This window comes from Castanea sativa, chromosome 4, assembly GCF_040712315.1.
Source record: "Castanea sativa cultivar Marrone di Chiusa Pesio chromosome 4, ASM4071231v1".
Taxonomy (NCBI): Eukaryota; Viridiplantae; Streptophyta; class Magnoliopsida; order Fagales; family Fagaceae; genus Castanea; species Castanea sativa.
Window position 1 is genome coordinate 51,617,166 of NC_134016.1, and position 20,109 is coordinate 51,637,274.

At 33.0% G+C, this 20,109-nt stretch overlaps 1 protein-coding gene across 7 annotated transcripts; it reads left to right on the forward strand.

The window, feature by feature from the left end:
* The first annotated feature begins 1,190 nt into the window (after positions 1–1,190).
* LOC142631556 (uncharacterized) lies at positions 1,191–14,840 on the forward strand. 7 transcript variants are annotated; one of them, XM_075805736.1, is made up of 9 exons: positions 1,197–1,329; positions 3,182–4,033; positions 4,563–4,721; positions 5,272–5,532; positions 5,897–5,934; positions 11,217–12,015; positions 12,649–12,807; positions 13,491–13,760; positions 14,325–14,840. In XM_075805736.1, exons 2-9 carry the CDS (start codon positions 3,188–3,190, stop codon positions 14,334–14,336), a joined length of 2,544 nt encoding a protein of 847 aa, XP_075661851.1. In that variant the 5' UTR covers positions 1,197–1,329; positions 3,182–3,187; the 3' UTR covers positions 14,337–14,840. The 7 variants fall into 7 exon arrangements, with proteins under 7 accessions (XP_075661849.1, XP_075661851.1, XP_075661850.1 ...); XM_075805733.1 differs by lacking the exons at positions 1,197–1,329; positions 3,182–4,033; positions 4,563–4,721; positions 5,272–5,532; positions 5,897–5,934 and adding an exon at positions 9,936–10,074 and having other exon boundaries at positions 11,145–12,015; positions 14,292–14,840; XM_075805731.1 differs by lacking the exons at positions 1,197–1,329; positions 3,182–4,033; positions 4,563–4,721; positions 5,272–5,532; positions 5,897–5,934 and adding an exon at positions 9,936–10,074 and having other exon boundaries at positions 11,145–12,015.
* The last annotated feature ends 5,269 nt before the right edge of the window (positions 14,841–20,109 follow it).

Below are 20,109 nucleotides of genomic sequence, written 5' to 3' on the forward strand. Positions count from 1 at the left end.
AATTTGGAGAGAGACCTTGTTTGACAAGGATGGATTTATATATATATATATATATATATATATATATATATATATATGTATGTATGTATGAGAAGTGTTATGTCCGCAACATTTTCACAGCGAATTATAGATGGTTAGTTGTTATCAGTTCAAATTTAAACCTACCACTGATATTACTTTTTTGCTCTAACAATAACAACCAACCTGCCACTTAAGATTTATTGTGAAAATGTTGTGGACATAACATTTCTCTCTCTCTCTCTCTCTCTCTCTCTCTCTCTCTCTCTCTCTCTCTCTCTCTCTCTCTCTCTCTCTCTCTCTCTCTCTCTCTCTCTCTATATATATATATATATTCATGAGTTTTGTTTGAACTGCACTTGCTTCTGTATGACTATTATGTCTCATGTTCATTAAAAAAAAAAAAAAACTCAAAGTTACAAACCTCATTTTTTCCTTTATAGAAATTTGTTGTGTTCTCATATATATCCTTGTAATTATCTATGTATTTGTTAGTCCTCCTCAATAGATCACAATCAGTTTTAGAATAAGAATAAGAATCATAATCAAATGACCTTTCCATTACAATAGAAATGCCGTTTCAATTTGACTATTATGTTTGAGTTTGGTTTATTTAGTAATCGACCCTAAATTTAAGGCTTTAACTTGGCTTGTTTTTTAAATAAATAAACACAAACAAAGCTTTTTCCCAAATCGAGCTTGAGTGGTTTATAAATAAATTGGTTCATGTACAGTACTATTTAGTGGTAAGAAATTCACGTTGCCCTATCATAGGTGCTTGCATGAGTTGTGAGATTTAAGTAGTAGCATGCTTCATTGTTACTTTGGTGGCACCTGTAGTATCACCTATTAGTGTCACGGGAAGCGGGGTTAGTCAGTACATACTAGAAACTCCATTTTCCATTAAGGAAAAGGGGGAAAAAATAGTGTAAAAGTTAAAAACATTATTGATGATTTTTTTTTTTTTATGAAAATTGAATATAATGCATTTTTGAAAAATATTTTGACATATAATAGTAATATACTAAATATGTCACAGATTAGGCCATCGCCATGTCGTTTTCCTAAACTTGCATGTGAAGAAATTTGGACTAGAGTAAATAATAATACGGTAACATGCGTAAGCAGTGGCCTCATCATTTCCATTTCCAAAACGAGAGTCGAGTAAAATACTTGGCTCCAAAGTCCAAAGGACTCTGTCCGCACACACTGTATATTTTATATATAGTCTTCAATTCCTCTTTGAATTCCTCCGTTGTTCCCTGTAATCTGAAGTACTTTGGAATTGGTTGGCTCCTTTTCTTTTATTGGGTACGCTTTTTCTCCTCTCTTTCTTTCACTATTTTTTCTTACATAAATCATCTAGGGAACATGGTACGCCAATCCAATTCTATTCAATAAATCAGCTTATTGGTTAACCTGGGATCGATGGATCATTTTAATCTTAATGCCTGTCTGTTTGGTGTTTAGAGTCGAAATAGTTACACCCGAGTGATGTTTTCATGCTCCTTCCTCGTACAGAGTATATCTCTTTTTTTTTTTTTCTTTTTTCTTTTTTAATTGAGAAACAAAGTATATCAAATGTTCGCTCGCTTTTCTCTGTGAATGATTACCAATTTTTTTTTGGTATTTCAAAATAACCCACATGTAATTTGGGCATCAACATCAAGATTCATTTAATTTACTAATTGCCCATTTATATTTTTATCAATTTTCTTTTTTCTCTATAGCCTTGTGCCGTTGTGCGGTTATCCATTGTGTAGGATAGGAAAGTGTGTTGGAAATAAAAGAATTTACTTGATTTGAGTTAGTCACTCTCCAAAAAAAGAAGAAGAAAGGGTGATTAGGAAGAGAGCTTAGAAAGGATTTTGCATCAACAAAAGCTCAAGATTGTCTCTTTACCCAGCTAATTAATTGTACAACAACTAGTAACTAACTAACAAACTATTCTTGGAGTTGTGCTGCTCTTTGTTCCTGATATTATCCATGCATACACATACTTTGGTATTTCCACACATGTCCTTCTTAGTTGGGTTGAGCTGGACTTGTTGCACTCGATTTGGGTTCATTATACAAATCCAATATATTATACAGATAATTTCGGCCCTTGCCTTTTTTTGTGATTTCCTTCTTTTTGTTTGTTTCCTCTGACATGGATAGAAACGGACTGCAGGAAGGACACAATTTCAAATGATAATTATAATCTTGATTGATATTGCCAATTCTGAGACAAACAAGTTGTTTAATTCCTTCATGCTCTCTTTTGGTATCGCTTACTTACCTAATATTGTTTTTGCTATGTTTGATTGGAGTTATTTTGGGATGATGAAAAAAAAAAAAAAGTGGAAAATAGGAGAGAAAATAGATGGGAAGCGTGTTTGGTTGAAAGGAGGACGGGAGAAAATTTACGGAGTACTAAAATTTTCTCTCGAAACCCACCAAAATTAGAGAGAAAATAAGCATGGAAATGAAAGCTCATTGGCATTTTGGACAAAATTAACCTTCAATTTTGAACAAAAAATTGAACTAGCCAATGCCACGCTCACAAGCACATTCGCTCTTCACCCAGCCATGTTTAAAAATTTGAAATTTTTTTTGTCTTTTTTCTCTTGGCTATTCTCCTAGCCACGTTCAAGAAGTTCTCATTCTTCTTTATTTATTTAGGTTTCTTTTCATGCCAGTTTTTATTTATTTATTTAAATTTTAAGAAAACAGTTTTGATTTTTAAACTTCTTGTGATTTTTTATTATACTTTTTTTTGATGAAGTATTCATTGATACATAAATTTTAAATAATAATATAATGTATTACTTTTGTTTTATCTAATTGGGACATAATAGTAAGTTTTTACCAATTCAATTTTCTATCTTCTCATTTTCTTCTCAATCAAATAAAAAAAAAGTTGTCCATCCCTCAATTATTCCACCCTTTCAACTAAACACATATGAGATAAAGCTAAATTTCTTTTATCCTTTCACTTTTCTATTCCTTCAACATTTTTTATACTCCCACTTTTTACCCCTCCAACCAACGGATCCTTAGTCTTATTTATTTATTTATTTACATTATATGTGGGTTTCACTTGGTTCTTTTAGAGATGACTGTTGAGCTTATTATCTGAGAATCTTTGGTTTTATTTTATGACACAGTTTGTTTTGGGCAGAAAAACATGCTTCACTGTTTTCGAGTTCCGTTGGCAATACTATTACTGGCATTAAGCATAACTTGCTCACATGCTTTCCGGAAATATAGACATCCTGAGATAAAATCTGCAGTTTTCCTATCCCCTAAGTTTGTGCTGGATCAAGGATCAGTGGTGAACGAAAATTACTACAATCTTGACTTCCTAAGAGGTCATATTGCTCTCAAGGGTTTCAATGCTGAAGTAGTTGATGAAGCAGGGCATCCTGTCCCTCTTCACGAAACTTATCTCCACCACTGGGTCCTTGCAAGATATTATCAACGTCTAAATGCAACAAATCCTGAGCATGATGACCACAAACATAACCAACCTGATCATATTCTTGTGAGGAACAGTGGAATATGCCAGAATAATTCTGGTGGCCAGTATTATGGCCTCGGATCTGAAACACGAGGAACAAACACAGATGTACCACATCCTTATGGAATAGAGGTTGGTAATTCTGCTGATATTCCTGCTGGGTATGAGGAGGGGTGGATGCTTAATGTCCATGCAATTGATACTCGGGGAGTGGAAGATAAGTTGGGATGCACTGAATGCAGGTGTGATCTATATAACGTTACAAAGGATGAATACGGCCGGCCCTTGAGGCCGGACTATATAGGAGGTTTAAGATGTTGCTATGATCACACTCAATGCAGATTGAGAGAAGTCTCTGAGGGTGCTAAGAGAAACCTTTACATGAGATACACGGTGAAGTGGATTGATTGGGATGAATTTATTGTGCCTGTCAAGATTTATATATTGGATGTCACTGATACTTGGAAACAATTGGACAATTCAACAGGACAAAGTTCAGAACATGAATGCCATGTATGTGAGCTTCTCTACGATTCTATTATACTCTCCTAATACATTGAATCATTGATATAAATAGTATTTGTAATTACTGATCTCTCTCCCTCCCTCTCTCACACACATATACTCTTCTGAATAAGGATATGAAAGTAGAAATTGGATTAAAAATTAAAAATTGGCTATATTACAATTTAGGTTCTCGAAATATATGTTCATTGCAACTTGTTCTCCAGAGTTTAGGAAGTTACAAATTAGTCTTTTATATATATTAATAATGTAAGTTAATGGAATAGGTGTCTATTTCCTGTGAACTTGAGCTTTCCTCCTCTCTTTTAAGAGTAAATTTTTGTTATAGCTGCATCTTAGTGAGCTTTCTGTTTTTAATATCTCACCCTTAATCATCTTGAAGTGTAAGTTTCAAAAATCAAGAAGTTGTACAAAATTGAAATTTCATTCGACCGCTGTATTCTGTTGCATTGTTAGTATTTTTTGTTAACTCAATACTCTTTCTAAGAGACTCAATAACAGAATTTCTTTGGTACAGGTTGAGTATGACGTTGAGTCTTGTAGTGCATCTGGTATGGCTGATAATAGGTGCACTGACTCCAAAAGGACAAGCCTCGTTTTGCCAACTGGTGGCTATATAGTCTACGGTGTGGCCCATCAACATTCGGGGGGTCTCGGTTCAGCTCTTTATGGAGAGGTGATTCAACACTTACCTTTTCTGTTTGTAGTGATATGAGTGCCACATTTCTGATTTTCTTTGTTATTTGGTATGTCAGTTATGATCTCCTGTGGAATATCATAAGACTTACCCGGTTTGATGATCTTCAATGGAGAGTATCAGGAATTGTCACTCTCACAAGCTAGCAAAAGTAGTTCACACGCATTCATATTTTCTCCGTACTTTATGTCTCCATATATTTATGACATCAACTAGATAGTTGGATTTGTAGCAAGAATCTTTTTAATTTAGTCACACTGAATAACCTATTGTAAAGATAATTTATAATTCACAACAAAATCTCATGTTGTATTAGGCTATGAACTTCATCTTGATCTGCATGTGCTCTATATATATACATTTTTTTTGGAGTTCAAAATTTTATTGTTCCTCTAGCTCCGGATTAGTTATTTGATTCTATCTTTCCTCTCAATCATCTAGTTCCACAAATCTGTGAAAATTTGTCATATTTTGAGGAGTTTAATAATGTAAAAGCTTCTTTTGCTCATGCTTTTATGTGGTGTTTCAGGATGGACGGGTTTTATGTTCTTCAATACCAACTTATGGACAAGGTAAGGAAGCAGGAAATGAGGCTGGTTATATCGCAGGAATGTCCACTTGTTATCCTCAACCCGGCTCTGTGAAGGTAAACGCTGGGGAGACTCTGATTCTGGAATCTAATTACAGTAGCGCCCAGAGGCACACAGGAGTCATGGGGCTCTTCTACATTTTGGTTGCAGACCAATTGCCAAAGCCTAGGCTTTCCCTACGAGTTCCAATTGCAAAGAAAGTTAATAAGGTATAAGCATTTGCATTGATGTAGAATGCAAATGATAATAAATAAAGCAGCAGTCTGATTGACAAGGATCGATGGATGCGTTGATCAATTATATTTCGGATGCGTTGATCGATTATATTTCACCTATCGTGAAGTTTCTTCAACAATGCTTAGCAGTATGTCAATAGAAATAAGGCTGCTGGATTCTTAATGAATTGTGATGTTATTCCATGAATACTTTATGTGCCTAGTCCCCACTAAGAGAGAGAGAGAGAGAGTACTACTTGTATAATAGATGTAGAATCCACCACCTTTTAGATATATAAAAATAAATTTTACAATAAGTAGTGTAACTTTTTGTAGTACTGGTTTCAAGTTCTTGTTATGGGTCTTTCTTCTTCTTGTTCTTCTTTCGTGATTGCTTTTCTCCCCCCGTATTGGATTGCTTTCTATTTTACAATAAGAAGTGTAACTTTTTGTAGTACTGGTTTCAAGTTCTTGTTATGGGTCTTTCTTCTTCTTGTTCTTCTTTCGTGATTGCTTTTCTCCTCCCGTATTGGATTGCTTTCTATGATGTATAGCTGCAGATGGCATGAAGTCTTTTTAATTTTATTTTCAAGGTATATGCATAGTGGAGATCTGGCAAGGTAAGAGCATCCTCATCATAAATGGCTCTTTGTCATTACGATCAACCCCATTATCTCTTATCTCTGGCCGTTCTCAAATGATATTTATATTTGTTGAACCTATCACCACTTATGGTCCGTTTGGATTGAGGGGGAGAGAGGAGAATTAAAGTAGAGCTGGCCAAAAATTAATGAAAGTATTATTGCAAACACTGTACACATTATTTTTTGAACTAAAATTATATGTTGAAGTCACAATTTCAGTTCAAAAAGTTTTAAATTGAAATCTTGAGTTTTGAACTAAAATCGTGACTTTATGACAAATTTTTAATTCTAAAGCCTAATTGTGTGTGTGTTGTGTGTAATAGACATTTCCCATTCAAATCAACCATCCTTAAATATGAAATTCAATCATTCTTTTGAGGCTTAGGTTAGATATACAATATCTAAGTTAACTTAATTCTTAATTTCAAAAATGAACAAAGACATGTAGTTGGTCCAAAAACTATTTTATTAAAAATCGTGTATTACAACTCATAATTAAATATTTTATATTTTTTAACATGTGCATTTAGCATACCTATTAACAACTCCAAATTATGTATTACAATTGAAAGTAATTATACAATAGTTTGAGAGCACAATAATGTTGTACTTCCACATCTTACATATTAGTAGATTTCATTAATTAAATTTATAATGTGACTCACTATTCACGTGAGAGGAGAAAGTAAAACACTATTGTATTTATAATTTTAGGGACACAACCAATTGCACTCCTAATTGCCCAATATGCTAATGTGTGCAACTGTGGGTGTATGAAACTTCCTCTAGAGACTTGAACTCTGATCCTTACCCACCCCACTTTTTAAAAACTTATACTTGTAGAGTAATCATTACGCTAAAGGTACACTAATATTCTAAAAATGTTACTTTAGTGTACGTAATTAATAACTTATAAAAAAATCAGAAAAGAAAGGAAAAGAAAATGCCAGAAAAATCAAAAAAGAAAAGGCTAGAGGGCAGGGCAGCAGAGAAATGAGGAATACTCAATCCAATATATACCCCTTCTCTAGTCTCGACTCTAGACTCTAGATGTTGATAAAAATAGATAAACAAGGATTTAAATGAGAATTGAGATGGTAGAAATAGAGAACACAGAGACACAGAAAAGTTAGTGTGTAACGTAATGTAAATAAAGTAGTGATGTTGACTTGAAACGTTGAAGGGACTAAAATTAATCCAACGGAGCTTGCCAGGCAAATCCCAAGAGTTTATCAAGAACACAAGCGGGCTTGGAGTGAGCAACTCATGAGGCCAAATAAAGATGCGTTTTGGTCTCCGCCTCCATCCAATTGGATTAAACTGAACTTTGATGCTACAATAAGGGAGGAAAAACCACAATAGCATTTGTAAGCAGAGAATCAATGGGCAATACATTGCAAGCATGGTTTGGCCAGTTTGTTCCCAGCAGTCCTTTGGTGGGGGAAGCTAGAGCAACATGGAATGCCATTAAATTTCCTGCTTGTAAAGGCTATGAAAATATTATACTAGAGGGAGATGTTTGGAATGTCATTGAGCCACTTCGTAATGCAGATGTTGATCCCCATTGGAGTAATAAAATTTTATGTGATGACATTTGTATTTTGTAAAACTTTTTACCAGTGTAAAATTTTCCTTTGTTTGTAGGAAGGGATGTCATTGCCCATAACTGCTCTTGTAAGTTGAACTGGGCCGATTTTCATCTCATATCTACATATTTCTATTTTGTAGGCTTTGAATAGCGATGAAATTTGGCCCAATTTTTTTTTTTCTCTCTTATTTCGGGTTAAGTGATAAAATATTTATTTAGGAAAAAATTATTGTATCTGAAATTTGAGATTTCCCTAAACTAAAATCTGAAAAATGCCACACACGACTCCTCAACCTCAACTCAAACCAAATGGTCCCTTTTCCTTTCCCAAGTTGGCAAAAGAGCTGGGCCACCGAAATTGTCACATAGACAAGGGTGGATTTATATATATATATAAAACAAAAATAGTCAAATACTACTATTTATTTTTTAAAATTATTTACGTTTTACTACAATTTCAGAAATATTTAACTATTTATCATTTTTTTTTTCGAGGGGGATTTATCATTTTTTTTAAACTTGAGTTTAATGAAATCTGAGTAACATAAAAAAATGTCACACGGAACTTGACTTGGGGCAATGTGTTACTCGACTTTAAGACTCGAGTACCATACAGCACTCGCACAGTTAACAATAGCACTCACACAGCCACAATTGTTGACTTCCAGTTTTGTTTCTTATAGCCACAATTATTGACTTCCAATTTTGTTTCTTACAGCGACAATTGTACTTCCAATTTTGTTTCTTACTCTTCCAGTTTTCTCATTGGCAGTTTGGCACCCAAGGGTGGGTTTCTCTTTTTTTCCTTCTTTTGTTAGGATCACGTGGGATGGGAGATAAGTTAACAATTGTCAAAAAGGTAGCGAAAGAGTTTGAAACACTGGCAATAAATTTTATGGGAAATGTTAACGTTTCCTTTGGTGTGTTTCTCTTAAAAAGGAAAAAAAATTGTCAAAAAAGTTGCTAAAAAAAAATTTTAAAAAAATTGTCAAAAATTGATAAACTATCTAAAGTTGAAAAAGTTATCTAAAATATTACTCAAAAATGTGTTGTTTATGGGCACTTTTACGGTGTCCATTAACACAATTCAAATTTTATATCACAAAGAACTTGGGTTCCAAGACTTGGGACTTTTTAAAATAACTCCATTTTTATAAACTCGAATTTCATGTCAAACTCAAATTTCAAAAAGTAGTATATTGCTATATATTTCTCAAATAGTGATAAAACACTAATAATTTTGGAAAAAAAAAGGGGTAATATTTGGCTATTTTTGCCTATATATATATATATTTGTGAGTTTTGTCTAAAGTATGACTATTATGTGTCATATTCATTAAAAAAAAAAAAAATCCAAAGTTACCAACCTCGTTTTTTCCTTCATAGAAATTAGTTGCTTTCTCCTTTTGAGTTTGGTAATTGTCTTTGTATTTGTTAGTCTTCCAGATCACAATTAGAATCAAAATCAAAATCAAATGGCCTTTCCATTACAATAAAAATGCCATTTCAATTTGACTATTATGTTCGAGCTTGGCTTATTTAGTAATCAAGCCTAAACTTAAGACTTGAACTTGGTTTGTTTTCTAAACAAACAAACACAAATAAAGCTTCTTCTCGAATTAAGCTTGAGTTGTTCATAAAAAGTTCCGTTTATTTACAGTCTTATTTAGCGGTAAGAAGTTCTCATTGCCCTATTTATAGGTGGTTGCAAGAATTATGAAATTCAAGTAGTAGCACGCTCCATTGTTACTTGAGTGGTACGGGTGGTACCACTCTATTGTTAGTGTCATGGGATGTGGGCCAGCGAGTCCACACAAAAAATCTCATTTTTCATTTAGAAAAAGGTTAAAAAAAAAAATGAAAAAGTTAGAAATGTTATTGATGAAAATTGAATATAATGCATTTTTGAAAGAAAAAAAAAATTTGACATATAATAGTAATATTCTAATATTTTATAGCTTTTTTTTTTTTTTTTTGGGCGGAATCTAATATGTTATAGCTTAGGCCATGACTATGTCGTTTCCTAAACTTGGATGTTATGAAATTTGGACCAAAGTAAATAATACTACGGTGACATGGAATCATGGCGTAAGCAGTGGCCTCATCATTTCCATCCAAAATGAGTGAAAAATAGTAATACTATAAATTACATTACTTTCTTTTGTTGGCTTCAAAGGGCTCTGTCCACACACTCTGTATATTTTATATATAAATCTTTCAAATCCGTGGAACTCTTCCGTGGTTCTCTGTAATCTGAACTACGTTGGAATTGGCTGGTTCCTTTTCTTTTATTGGGTACGCTCTTTCCCCTCTCCTTCTTTCACTATTTTTTTTTTTTTTTTTTAATTATCTAAGAAACATGGTACGCCAATCCAACTCTATTCAATAAATCACCTTATTGGTTAACCGGGGATCGATGAATCATTTTAAACTTCATGCCTGTCTGTTTCGTATTTAGAGTCAAAATAGTTACACCCGAGGAATGTTTTCATGCTCCTTCCTCGTACAGAGTATATCAAATGTTCGCTCGTTTTTCTCTGTGAATGATTACCGAAGTTTTTTTTTTTTTTTTTTTTTTCTGGTATTCAAAATAACCCACATGTAATTTGGGCATCAACATCAAGATTCATTTAATTTACTAATTGCCCATTTATATTTTTATCAATTTTAGTTGTTTCTCTATAGCCTTGTGCCGTTGTGCGGTCAACCATTGTGTAGGATAGGAAAGTGTGTTGGAAATAAAAGAATTTACTTGATTTGAGGTAGTCATCCTCCAAAAGAACAAGAAGAAAGGGTGATTAGGAAGAGAGCTTAGAAAGGGAATTGAGGATTTTGCATCAACAAAAGCTCAAGATTGTCTCTTTAACCAACTAATTAATTGTACAACAACTAGTGACTAACTAGCAAACTATTTTTGGGGTTGTCTTGCTCTTTGTTCCTGATATTATCCTTGCATACACATCCTTTGGTATTTTCACACATGTCCTTCTTAGTTGGGTTGAGCTAGACTTGTTGCACTCGCTTTGGGTTCATTATACAAGTCTAACATATTATAGACAATTTCGGCCCTTACCTTTTTTTTTGTGATTTCCTTCTTTTTGTTAGTTTCCCCTAACATGGCTAGAAATGGACCGTAAGAAGGACACAATTTCAAATGATAATAACTCCTATAATCTTGACTGATATTGCCAATTCTGAGACAAACAAGTTGTTTAAGTCCTTCATGCTCTCTTTTCCATATCACCTACCTTACCTAATATTGTATAATCTTATTTATTTACTTTATATGTGGGTTTCACTTGTTATTTTAGAGATGATTGTTGAGATTATTATCTGAGAATGTTGGGTTTTATTTTATGACACAGTTTGTTTTGGACAGAAAAAAAAATGCTTCACTTTTTTCGAGTTCCATTAACAATACTATTACTGGCATTAAGCATAACTGGCTCACATGCTTTCCGGAAATATAGACATCCTGAGATAAAATCTGCAGTTTTCCTATCCCCCAAGTTTGTGCTGGATCAAGGATCAGTGGTGAACGAATATTACACCAATATTGACTTCCCAAGAGGTCATATTGCTATCAAGGGTTTGAATGCTGAAGTAGTTGATGAAGCAGGGCATCCTGTCCCTCTTCACGAAACTTATCTTCACCACTGGGTCATTGCAAGATATTATCAACGTCTAAATGCAACAAATCCTGAGCATGACGACCACCAAAAAAATAAGAAACCTGATCATATTTTTGTGAGGAACAGTGGGATATGCCAGAATAATTCTCTTGGCCAGTATTATGGCCTTGGATCTGAAACCCGAGGAACAGTCACAGATGTTCCAGATCCTTATGGAATAGAGATTGGTAATCCTGCTGATATTCCTGCTGGGTATGAAGAGGGGTGGCTTCTTAATGTCCATGCAATTGATACTCGGGGAGTGGAAGATAAGTTGGGATGCACTGAATGCAGGTGTGATCTATATAACGTTTCAAAGGATGAATATGGCCGACCCTTGAGATCAGACTATATAGGAGGTTTAGGATGTTGTTATGACCACACACAATGCAGATTGAGAGATGACTCTGAGAGTGCTAAGAGAAACCTTTACCTGAGATATACGGTGAAGTGGATTGATTGGGATGAATTTATTGTGCCTGTCAAGATTTATATATTTGATGTCACTGATACTTGGAAACGATTGGACAATTCAACAGGGCAAAATTCAGAACATGAATGCCATGTAAGTGAACTTCTCTACAATTATATTATACTCTCCTAATATATTGTTATAAACAGTATTTGTAATTACTGATCTCTCTCTCTCAAACACTCATACACTTCTGAACTAGAGATATAAAAAGTATAAATTTGATTAAAGTTGGCTATATTACACTTTAGATTCATAAACTATATGTTCATTGCAACTTATTTCCAGAGTTTAGAAAATTACAATTTTTTTTTAAATTTTAATAATGTAAGTTAATGGAATAGGTGTCTATATCCAGTGAACTTGAGCTTTCCTCTTCTCTCTTTTATGAGTAAAATTTTCTTATAGCTGCATCTTAGGGACCTTTCTGTTTTTTAATATCTCACCCTTAATGATCCTGTTTAAAAGCAAATTTGCTTGCTTTATTTAAGTTGTGACAATCTAGTAAATCTTGAAGTGAAAGAAGTTTCAAAAAACATGTAACAATCTAGTAAATCTTTTTTTTGATAAATAACAATCTAGTAAATCTTGAAGTGTAAGTTTCAAAAACCAAGAACTGGTACAAAATTGAAATTTCATTCAACTGATCCGTACTCTGTTGCATTCTTAGTATTTTTTGTTAATTCAATACTCTTTCTTAATGACAACAGAATTTCTTTGGGACAGGTTGAGTATAACATTGAGCCTTGTAGTACATCTGGTATGACCGATATTCGGTGCACTGACTCCAAAAGGATAAGCCTCCTTATGCCAATTGGTGGCTATATCATCTACGGCGTGGCCCATCAACATTCAGGGGGTATCGGTTCAACTCTTTATGGAGAGGTGATTCAACACTTACCTTGTCTATTTGTAGTGATATGAGTGACACATTTCTGATGTTCTTTGTTATCTGATATATCAGTTATGATCTCTTGTGGAATATCATAATACTTACTCGATTTGATGATCTTCTATGGAGATGTATCAGGAATTGTCACTCTCACAAGCAAAAGTAGTTCACACGCGTTCATATTTTCTCCATACTTTGTCTCCATATATTTATGACCAACTAGATAGTTGGATGTGTAGCTAGAATCTTTTTAATTTAGTTTCACTGAATAAACTATTGTAAAGATATATATATTTTTTGATAAGTATTGTAAAGATATTTTATAATTCACGACAAGATATTTTGTGCCACTATAGTACACTTCCTGTGTACTTGGTTTTTTTCTAATAAAATTTCTTACGTTACTTATCCAAGAAAAAAAAAATTCACAACAAAATCTCATGTTGTATTCGGCTATGAACTTCATCATGATCTGCATGTGCTCTATATACATTTTTTTTTTTTTTTTTTTTTGGGTTTCAAAATTTTATTGTTCCTATAGCTCTGGATTAGTTATTTGATTCTATCTTTCCTTTCAATCATCTATTACCACACATCTGTGAAATTTTTTTTCATATTTTGAGGAGTTTAATCATGTAACAGCTTCTTTTGCTCATGCTTTTGTGTGGAGTTTCAGGATGGACGTGTTTTATGTTCTTCGATACCAACTTATGGACAAGGGAAGGAAGCAGGAAATGAGGCTGGTTATATTGTAGGAATGTCCACTTGTTATCCTCAACCAGGCTCTGTGAAGATAAATGTTGGGGAGACTCTGACTCTGGAATCTAATTACAGTAGCGCCCAAAGGCACACAGGAGTCATGGGGCTCTTCTACATTTTGGTTGCAGACCAATTGCCAAAGCCTAGGCTTTCCCTACGAGTTCCAATTGCAAAGCAAGTTAATAAGGTATAAGCATTTGCATTGATGTAGAATGCAAATGATAATAAATAACGCTGCTATCTGATTCACAAGGATCAATGGATGCGTTGATCAATTATATTTCACCTATAGTGAAGTTTTCTTCAAAATGGTTAGAAATATTATGTCAATAGAAATAAGGCTACTGGATTCTTAATGAATTGAGATCATGCCTCTAGAGTTTATTGGTTCTTTCAGGGTTGGGAGTAGCAATAGCTGTTGCTGCTAGTGCTTGCCAACTTTAGAATGATACAAAATATGGTTAGCAGTCACTTATGATGTTATTCCATGAACACTTTATGTGCCCAGTCCCCACTAAGAGAGAGGGAGAGTACTACTTGTATAATATATGTAGAATCCACCACCTTTTAGATATATAAAAATAAATTTTACAATAAGTAGCGTAACTTTTTGAAGCAGTGGTTTCAAGTTCTTGTTATGGGTCTTTCTTCTTCTTGTTCTCCTTACGTGATTGCTTTTCTCCCTCTATTGGATTTGCTTTCTATGATGTAACTGCAGATGCCATGAAGGTCTTTCTATTTTATTTTCAAGGTATATGCATAGTGGAGATCTGGAAAGCAGGCATTGTGAGATGGATAAGAGCGTCCTTATCATAAATGGCTCTTCGTCATTCACAATCAACCCCATTCTCTCTTATCTCTGGCCATTCTCAAATTATATTTATATTTGCTATACTATTCACCACTTGTGGTTCATTTTGGTTTGAGAGGAAGGGATGAGAAGTAAAGTAGAGTTGGCCAGAAATTAGCCTAATTTTCAGCCAACTTGGCTAATTTTTTACCAATTTTACCCTATTCTTTGCTCCCTCTCCTTCCTCCCTCAATCCAAACAAACACTTACTGATATGAGAGCCTTTGAATGGCATGTTGAAAAACGTGATCAATTTGTTAGCCGTTGACATTAATGTCTTTATTTTTGGGACCATGTAGGGATGGGATTCATGTATTAGGAGTTAAAGGACTGGTAGTATCAAGTGCACTTTTCTCTAGAAATCTGAACTTTTCAAGTTTTTGGAACATTTGAAGAAACGTATATGTTTGCCTGAAATTGAGATGCCATCGCAATCATCAATGTTATGATACACTTGTGAGTGAAGTCATATATTTAATAAAAATGACAAGAGTAAATGGTTTATGTAATATAGTTAGGCCACAAGTCATTGGCTTAAGTGGTGTTTGTATATGTTTTATATCTTTGGACATACCAACCTTGACCTCACAATTTCTTTTATATCCCTCTAAATTCTAAAATGCCACACTGTTACCAAATCCCAAGCTAGACTTGACCTCAGTCGCTGAAATTCACTTTCATTTTTTTCTCTAACAACTGAAATCATTATTGCAGTCACTATACACACATTATTATTTGGATTAAAATGTCACAATTTCACTTCAAAAAGTTTTAAACTAAAATCTTATGTTTTGAATTAAAATCGTGACTTTAAGACATTTATTATTGCACTCACCATAGACACATTATTATTTGAATTAAAATATCGCAATTTCAATTCAAAAAGTTTTGAACTGAAATCTTGTGTTTTGAATTAAAATCGTGACTTTAAGACATATTTTCAATTCAAAAGTCTAATTATATGTGCTTTGTGTGTAATATGGTAGTGTGTTATAGACATTGCCCCATACCAAAATCAACCTTCATTAAACATGAAATCAACTCATTCTTTTATGGCTTAAGTTAGCAATACAATATCAAAGTTACCTTATTTCTTAATTTAAAAAAGGAACATATATATGTAGCTGGACCAAAAACTATTTTATTAAAAATTGTGCATTGCAACTCATAACTAAACATTTTATATTTTTTAATATGTGCATTAGGCATACTGTTAACAATCCCAAAGTATGTATTACAATTGAAAGCAATTATACAATAGTTTGAGGGCCAAAATGGCCAAATACCATCTTTTTCTGAAATTTGTAGCAAAAAAATACTGTTTTGAAACTAAATAGGAAAATACCACTTTTATGGTACTCGAGTTTGGTAAACTCGAGTACCATTTGGAACTCAAGTGTCTTAAACTTGAGTTCACCAAGCTTGAGTTTAAGACACTTGAGTTCCTAGAAGTTTTGCCACCGTGGCACTGCTAAGGTGGAAATTGGGCGATTAAAAAAAAATGTGTTACTCGAGCTTGGTATACTCGAGTACCATGCAACACAATACTTGAGTACCTTTTATAAATAAAATGCTTTTTATTTTATTTTTACGGTACTCGAGCTCACCAAGCTCGAGTAACTTGTAACTTTTTTTTTTTGGGATTATCAACAAATAAACATAAACATAAAATGCTGCTTATTTTATTCCTATGATACTCGAGCTCACCAAGCTTGAGTACCTTGTAACTTTTTTTTTTTTTTTTTGGGATTATCAACGAATAAACATAAACATAAAATCCTGTTTATTTTATTTCTACAGTACTCGAGTTCACCAAGCTCAAGTACCCTGTAACTTTTTTTTTTTTTTTGGGATTATCGACAAATAAACATAAACATAAAAATAAGTAGTTTTTTTTATGTTTTTATTTATTTAAATAGAAGCATTGTAAAATACAAAGATTTTAATTTCAAAATATGAATTTAATTTCTACATTAAGTAAAATTGTTCACTGTTTTCTCATAAAAATTGTTCACTATTTTCTACATAAACTATTTATAGCATTCTGCGTAAAATTATTTTCTGTTCAGCATTATTTTAAAAATCGTTCACTTTCTTTTCTGCGTAAATTATTTTCAAAATTTAAACGCCAAATCTGAATGCTTTTTCATGTTTGAATTTCACAATAATCGAATCTATTTTTCTGCATTGATAAAATTTGTTTCTACATTAATAAAATTTGCTCTCTGCACATCATGTTTACTGTATATTCGAATCTTCTTACTGCATTCATAAAATCTGTTTTTTGCATTAATTAAAATTGTTCACTGTCTTCTCATAAAAGTTGTTCATTGTTTTCTGCATAAACTGTTTTTATCATTGGTATAAAATTATTTTCTGTTCAGCATTATTTAAAAAATTGTTCACTGTTTTCTTATAAAACACCTAGTGAAATCGTGTTTTCTAAATTTAAAAACCAAATCTGAATGTTTTTTCATGTTTAAATTTCACAATGAACGAATTTGTTTTTTTGCATTAATAAAATCTATGTCTACATTTATAAAATTTGCTCGCTGCATATCATGTTTATTGTATATTTGAATCTGCTACTGCATTCATAAAATCTGTTTTTTGCATTAAGTAAAATTGTTCACTGTTTTCTCATAAAAATTGTTCACTATTTTTTGCATAAACTATTTTTAGCATTCTGCATAAAATTATTTTCTGTTCAGCATTATTTAAAAAATTATTCACTCTCTTTTTTGTGTAAATTATTTTATGTTCACTATTTAAAAAATTATTCATTGTTTTCTCATAAAACACCTAGTGAAATCGTGTTTTCTAAATTTAAACGCCAAATCTGAATGCTTTTTTATGTTTGAATTTCATAATAATCGAATCTATTTTTTTGCATTAATAAAATCTGTTTCTAAATTAATAAAATTTGCTCTCTGCACATCATGTTTACTGTGTATTCAAATCTGCTTACTGCATTCATAAAATCTGTTTTCTGCATTAATTAAAACTGTTCATTGTTTTCTCATAAAAAATGTTCATTGTTTTCTGCATAAACTATTTCTACGATTTTGCATAAAATTATTTTCTGCTCAGCATTAATTAAAAAAATGTTCACTCTCTTTTTTGTATAAATTATTTTTTGTTCACTATTTAAAAAATTGTTCACTGTTTTCTCATAAAACACCTAGTGAAATCGTGTTTTCTAAATTTAAAAGCCATATTTGAATGCTTTTTCAGGTTTAAATTTCACAATAATTGAATTTGTTTTTCTGCATTGATAAAATCTACTTTTAGCCATACAGTCTACCTTTCTAGAGCATCAAGTAGCTGAATGATTGTGTCCGTCTATTTGTCTACCTTCAAGCTTTGCAAGTAACAAATCCACTTTTAAAAGTGGTATCAACTAAAAAGATAACAAAAGTGAAATGTACTACGATTTTTAAAAGATTTTTGTTTTTCATAAGAAAAAAAAGAAGAAGATATTTGTTTTGTGATGCGCTTGGATGGCTATCAAGCTATCTATCATTTTGCCATTTTGGAAGGAATGTAATAGAATGATTATATATATATATATATATATATATATATATATATAGAAGGATTTGTTCAAAATTTAAATTGGAAGAAATGAATCAAATAATATCCTTAAAGTGTGGATGAAATGTTTTATAATGCTTAAATTTATAAAAGATACTAGTGAAAATTCCATGCGTTGCATGGCTTTAATCCTGAATTTTCTTTATATATATATTTTTGAGAAATTATAACTAAATGAGTTATTATTACATAATTTTAGAATTATTTTCTAACTAAATGAATGATTATTATAATATAACATATATATATATATTGATAAGGGTGAATCCAACATGACGGTAAGGCCTGTATGATTACAATAAGGTGATGGGTACTATGACCCAAAGAGGACGGATGGGTGGTAGACGGGCAAGAAGAATTCATGCGTTGTTCTCCATGCTACCTCAAACCACGCTAGGTTATTAGGGCTGACGTGGCTCTGAGTGTAATTCACACAAACATAAATACGAAGAATTCTTGCACTACACGTTAGCCTTAATCAGAGGAATTTCATAAGAAAAGGAATTCTTGAAGGTATGAGAATGGAAGGAGTTTCAATCATAAAAGGAAAGAGCTTGATAATCAAGGGAGGGAAGTCGACTCTACACCCCTATAAATACATCCAAAACCCCCATGACTCGAGGTACGCACATTTGACTCAACTCTAGCACTTTAGGGTTGAAAAGAAATTCTAACTTGACCTTCAGAGGGTTTTTGGCCGGTACTACACCGGTACTCTCTTTTAGGTCTCCTTGTTTTCTTTTTGCAGGTTCGATTTGAGTTGGAGAGTACTTGCAACTTATTGGTGATATTTTCGACATCATCATATATATATATACACCTTCCTAAAGCAAGGGAAGGTCACCTGCCAAACTCTCATGGTTTAAGACCATGTGAGGAATTGGCTATAACTTAAAATTGTTTAAGTGGAATTTTAAAAACTGCTATTGCACTCACTCTGCTAGATTACTTCGTCCCGAGTGCTTTGTTTTAATTTGTTCATGATAGAAAGAACTACAAATAACATGCTATCATGCTGAGAAAGAACTACAAATAACATGAGATTATTATGCTGAGAAAGAAGACAAGAATTACAATTAATTAACAGCGGCACTGGCACACAATGACACAAACACAAACCTACACACCTGTATCTCATAAAAATAGAAAACATGCTATTATGTTCTTGATAAAATCTATTATGAGAAAGACTGTCGAATGCAATCAATAATTTAATATTATATAAATTTGCTTTTAATAAAGTCAAAGAAAACATTAAAGTGGTATCTTATTTCCAACTTTGTTAGAGAGAAAAAAATTTACAATTTAATTCTTATTAATGCGAGATGAGACAGGTGGAGATGGGGCGGGATGGGTCTAAAAAATCTAAACTCATTTTCGCCCCATTTCGTGATACAGGTCTAAAATCTTGTCTTATTCCCTTCTTACCGCATTTACAATACAGGGAAAACTCACCGGAACAAAGCTGAGAGGTGCAGGTTAAACAGATTTTGACAATATTGTCATCCTAATAATTAATAACCAATAAAAAAAAATTAGAAAAGAAAAGAAAAGAAAAAGGCAAAAAAATCAGAAAGGAAAAGACTAAAAGGGCAGGCAGCAGAGAAATGAGGAATATTTAAATCCAATATGAAGTACTGTAATGATGTTGAAAAATATTCAGAGAGATTGGAGGTATCCCTAAGCTAAAATCGTCCCTTTCCCTTCCCCAAGCCGGCAAAACAAAAGAGCTGGGCCACCGAAATTGCCGCATTGATTTGTATATATGGGAGTGAACTGCATTCTCTTCTCTACGACTATGACCGTGAGTCGTCATATTCATTAAAAAAAAGAAAAAAAGAAAACCAAGTTACTGACCTCGTTTTTTTCCTTTCATAGAAGAAAAATTCTGGTGCGACACCTAGTGCACAATAATGCCCACAACTCACCTATCTGGCGAGTTGTAGTTGGAGAGAGGGGCTGTTGGTGGATTCATGTGGGGACACCCCTCTACCGACCGTAACTCGCCAGCTGTGCAATCGTGTATGGCACCAGAACTTTCTCTTCGTAGAAATTAGTTGTATTCTCATTTCAAGTCTGGTATAGTGTCTTT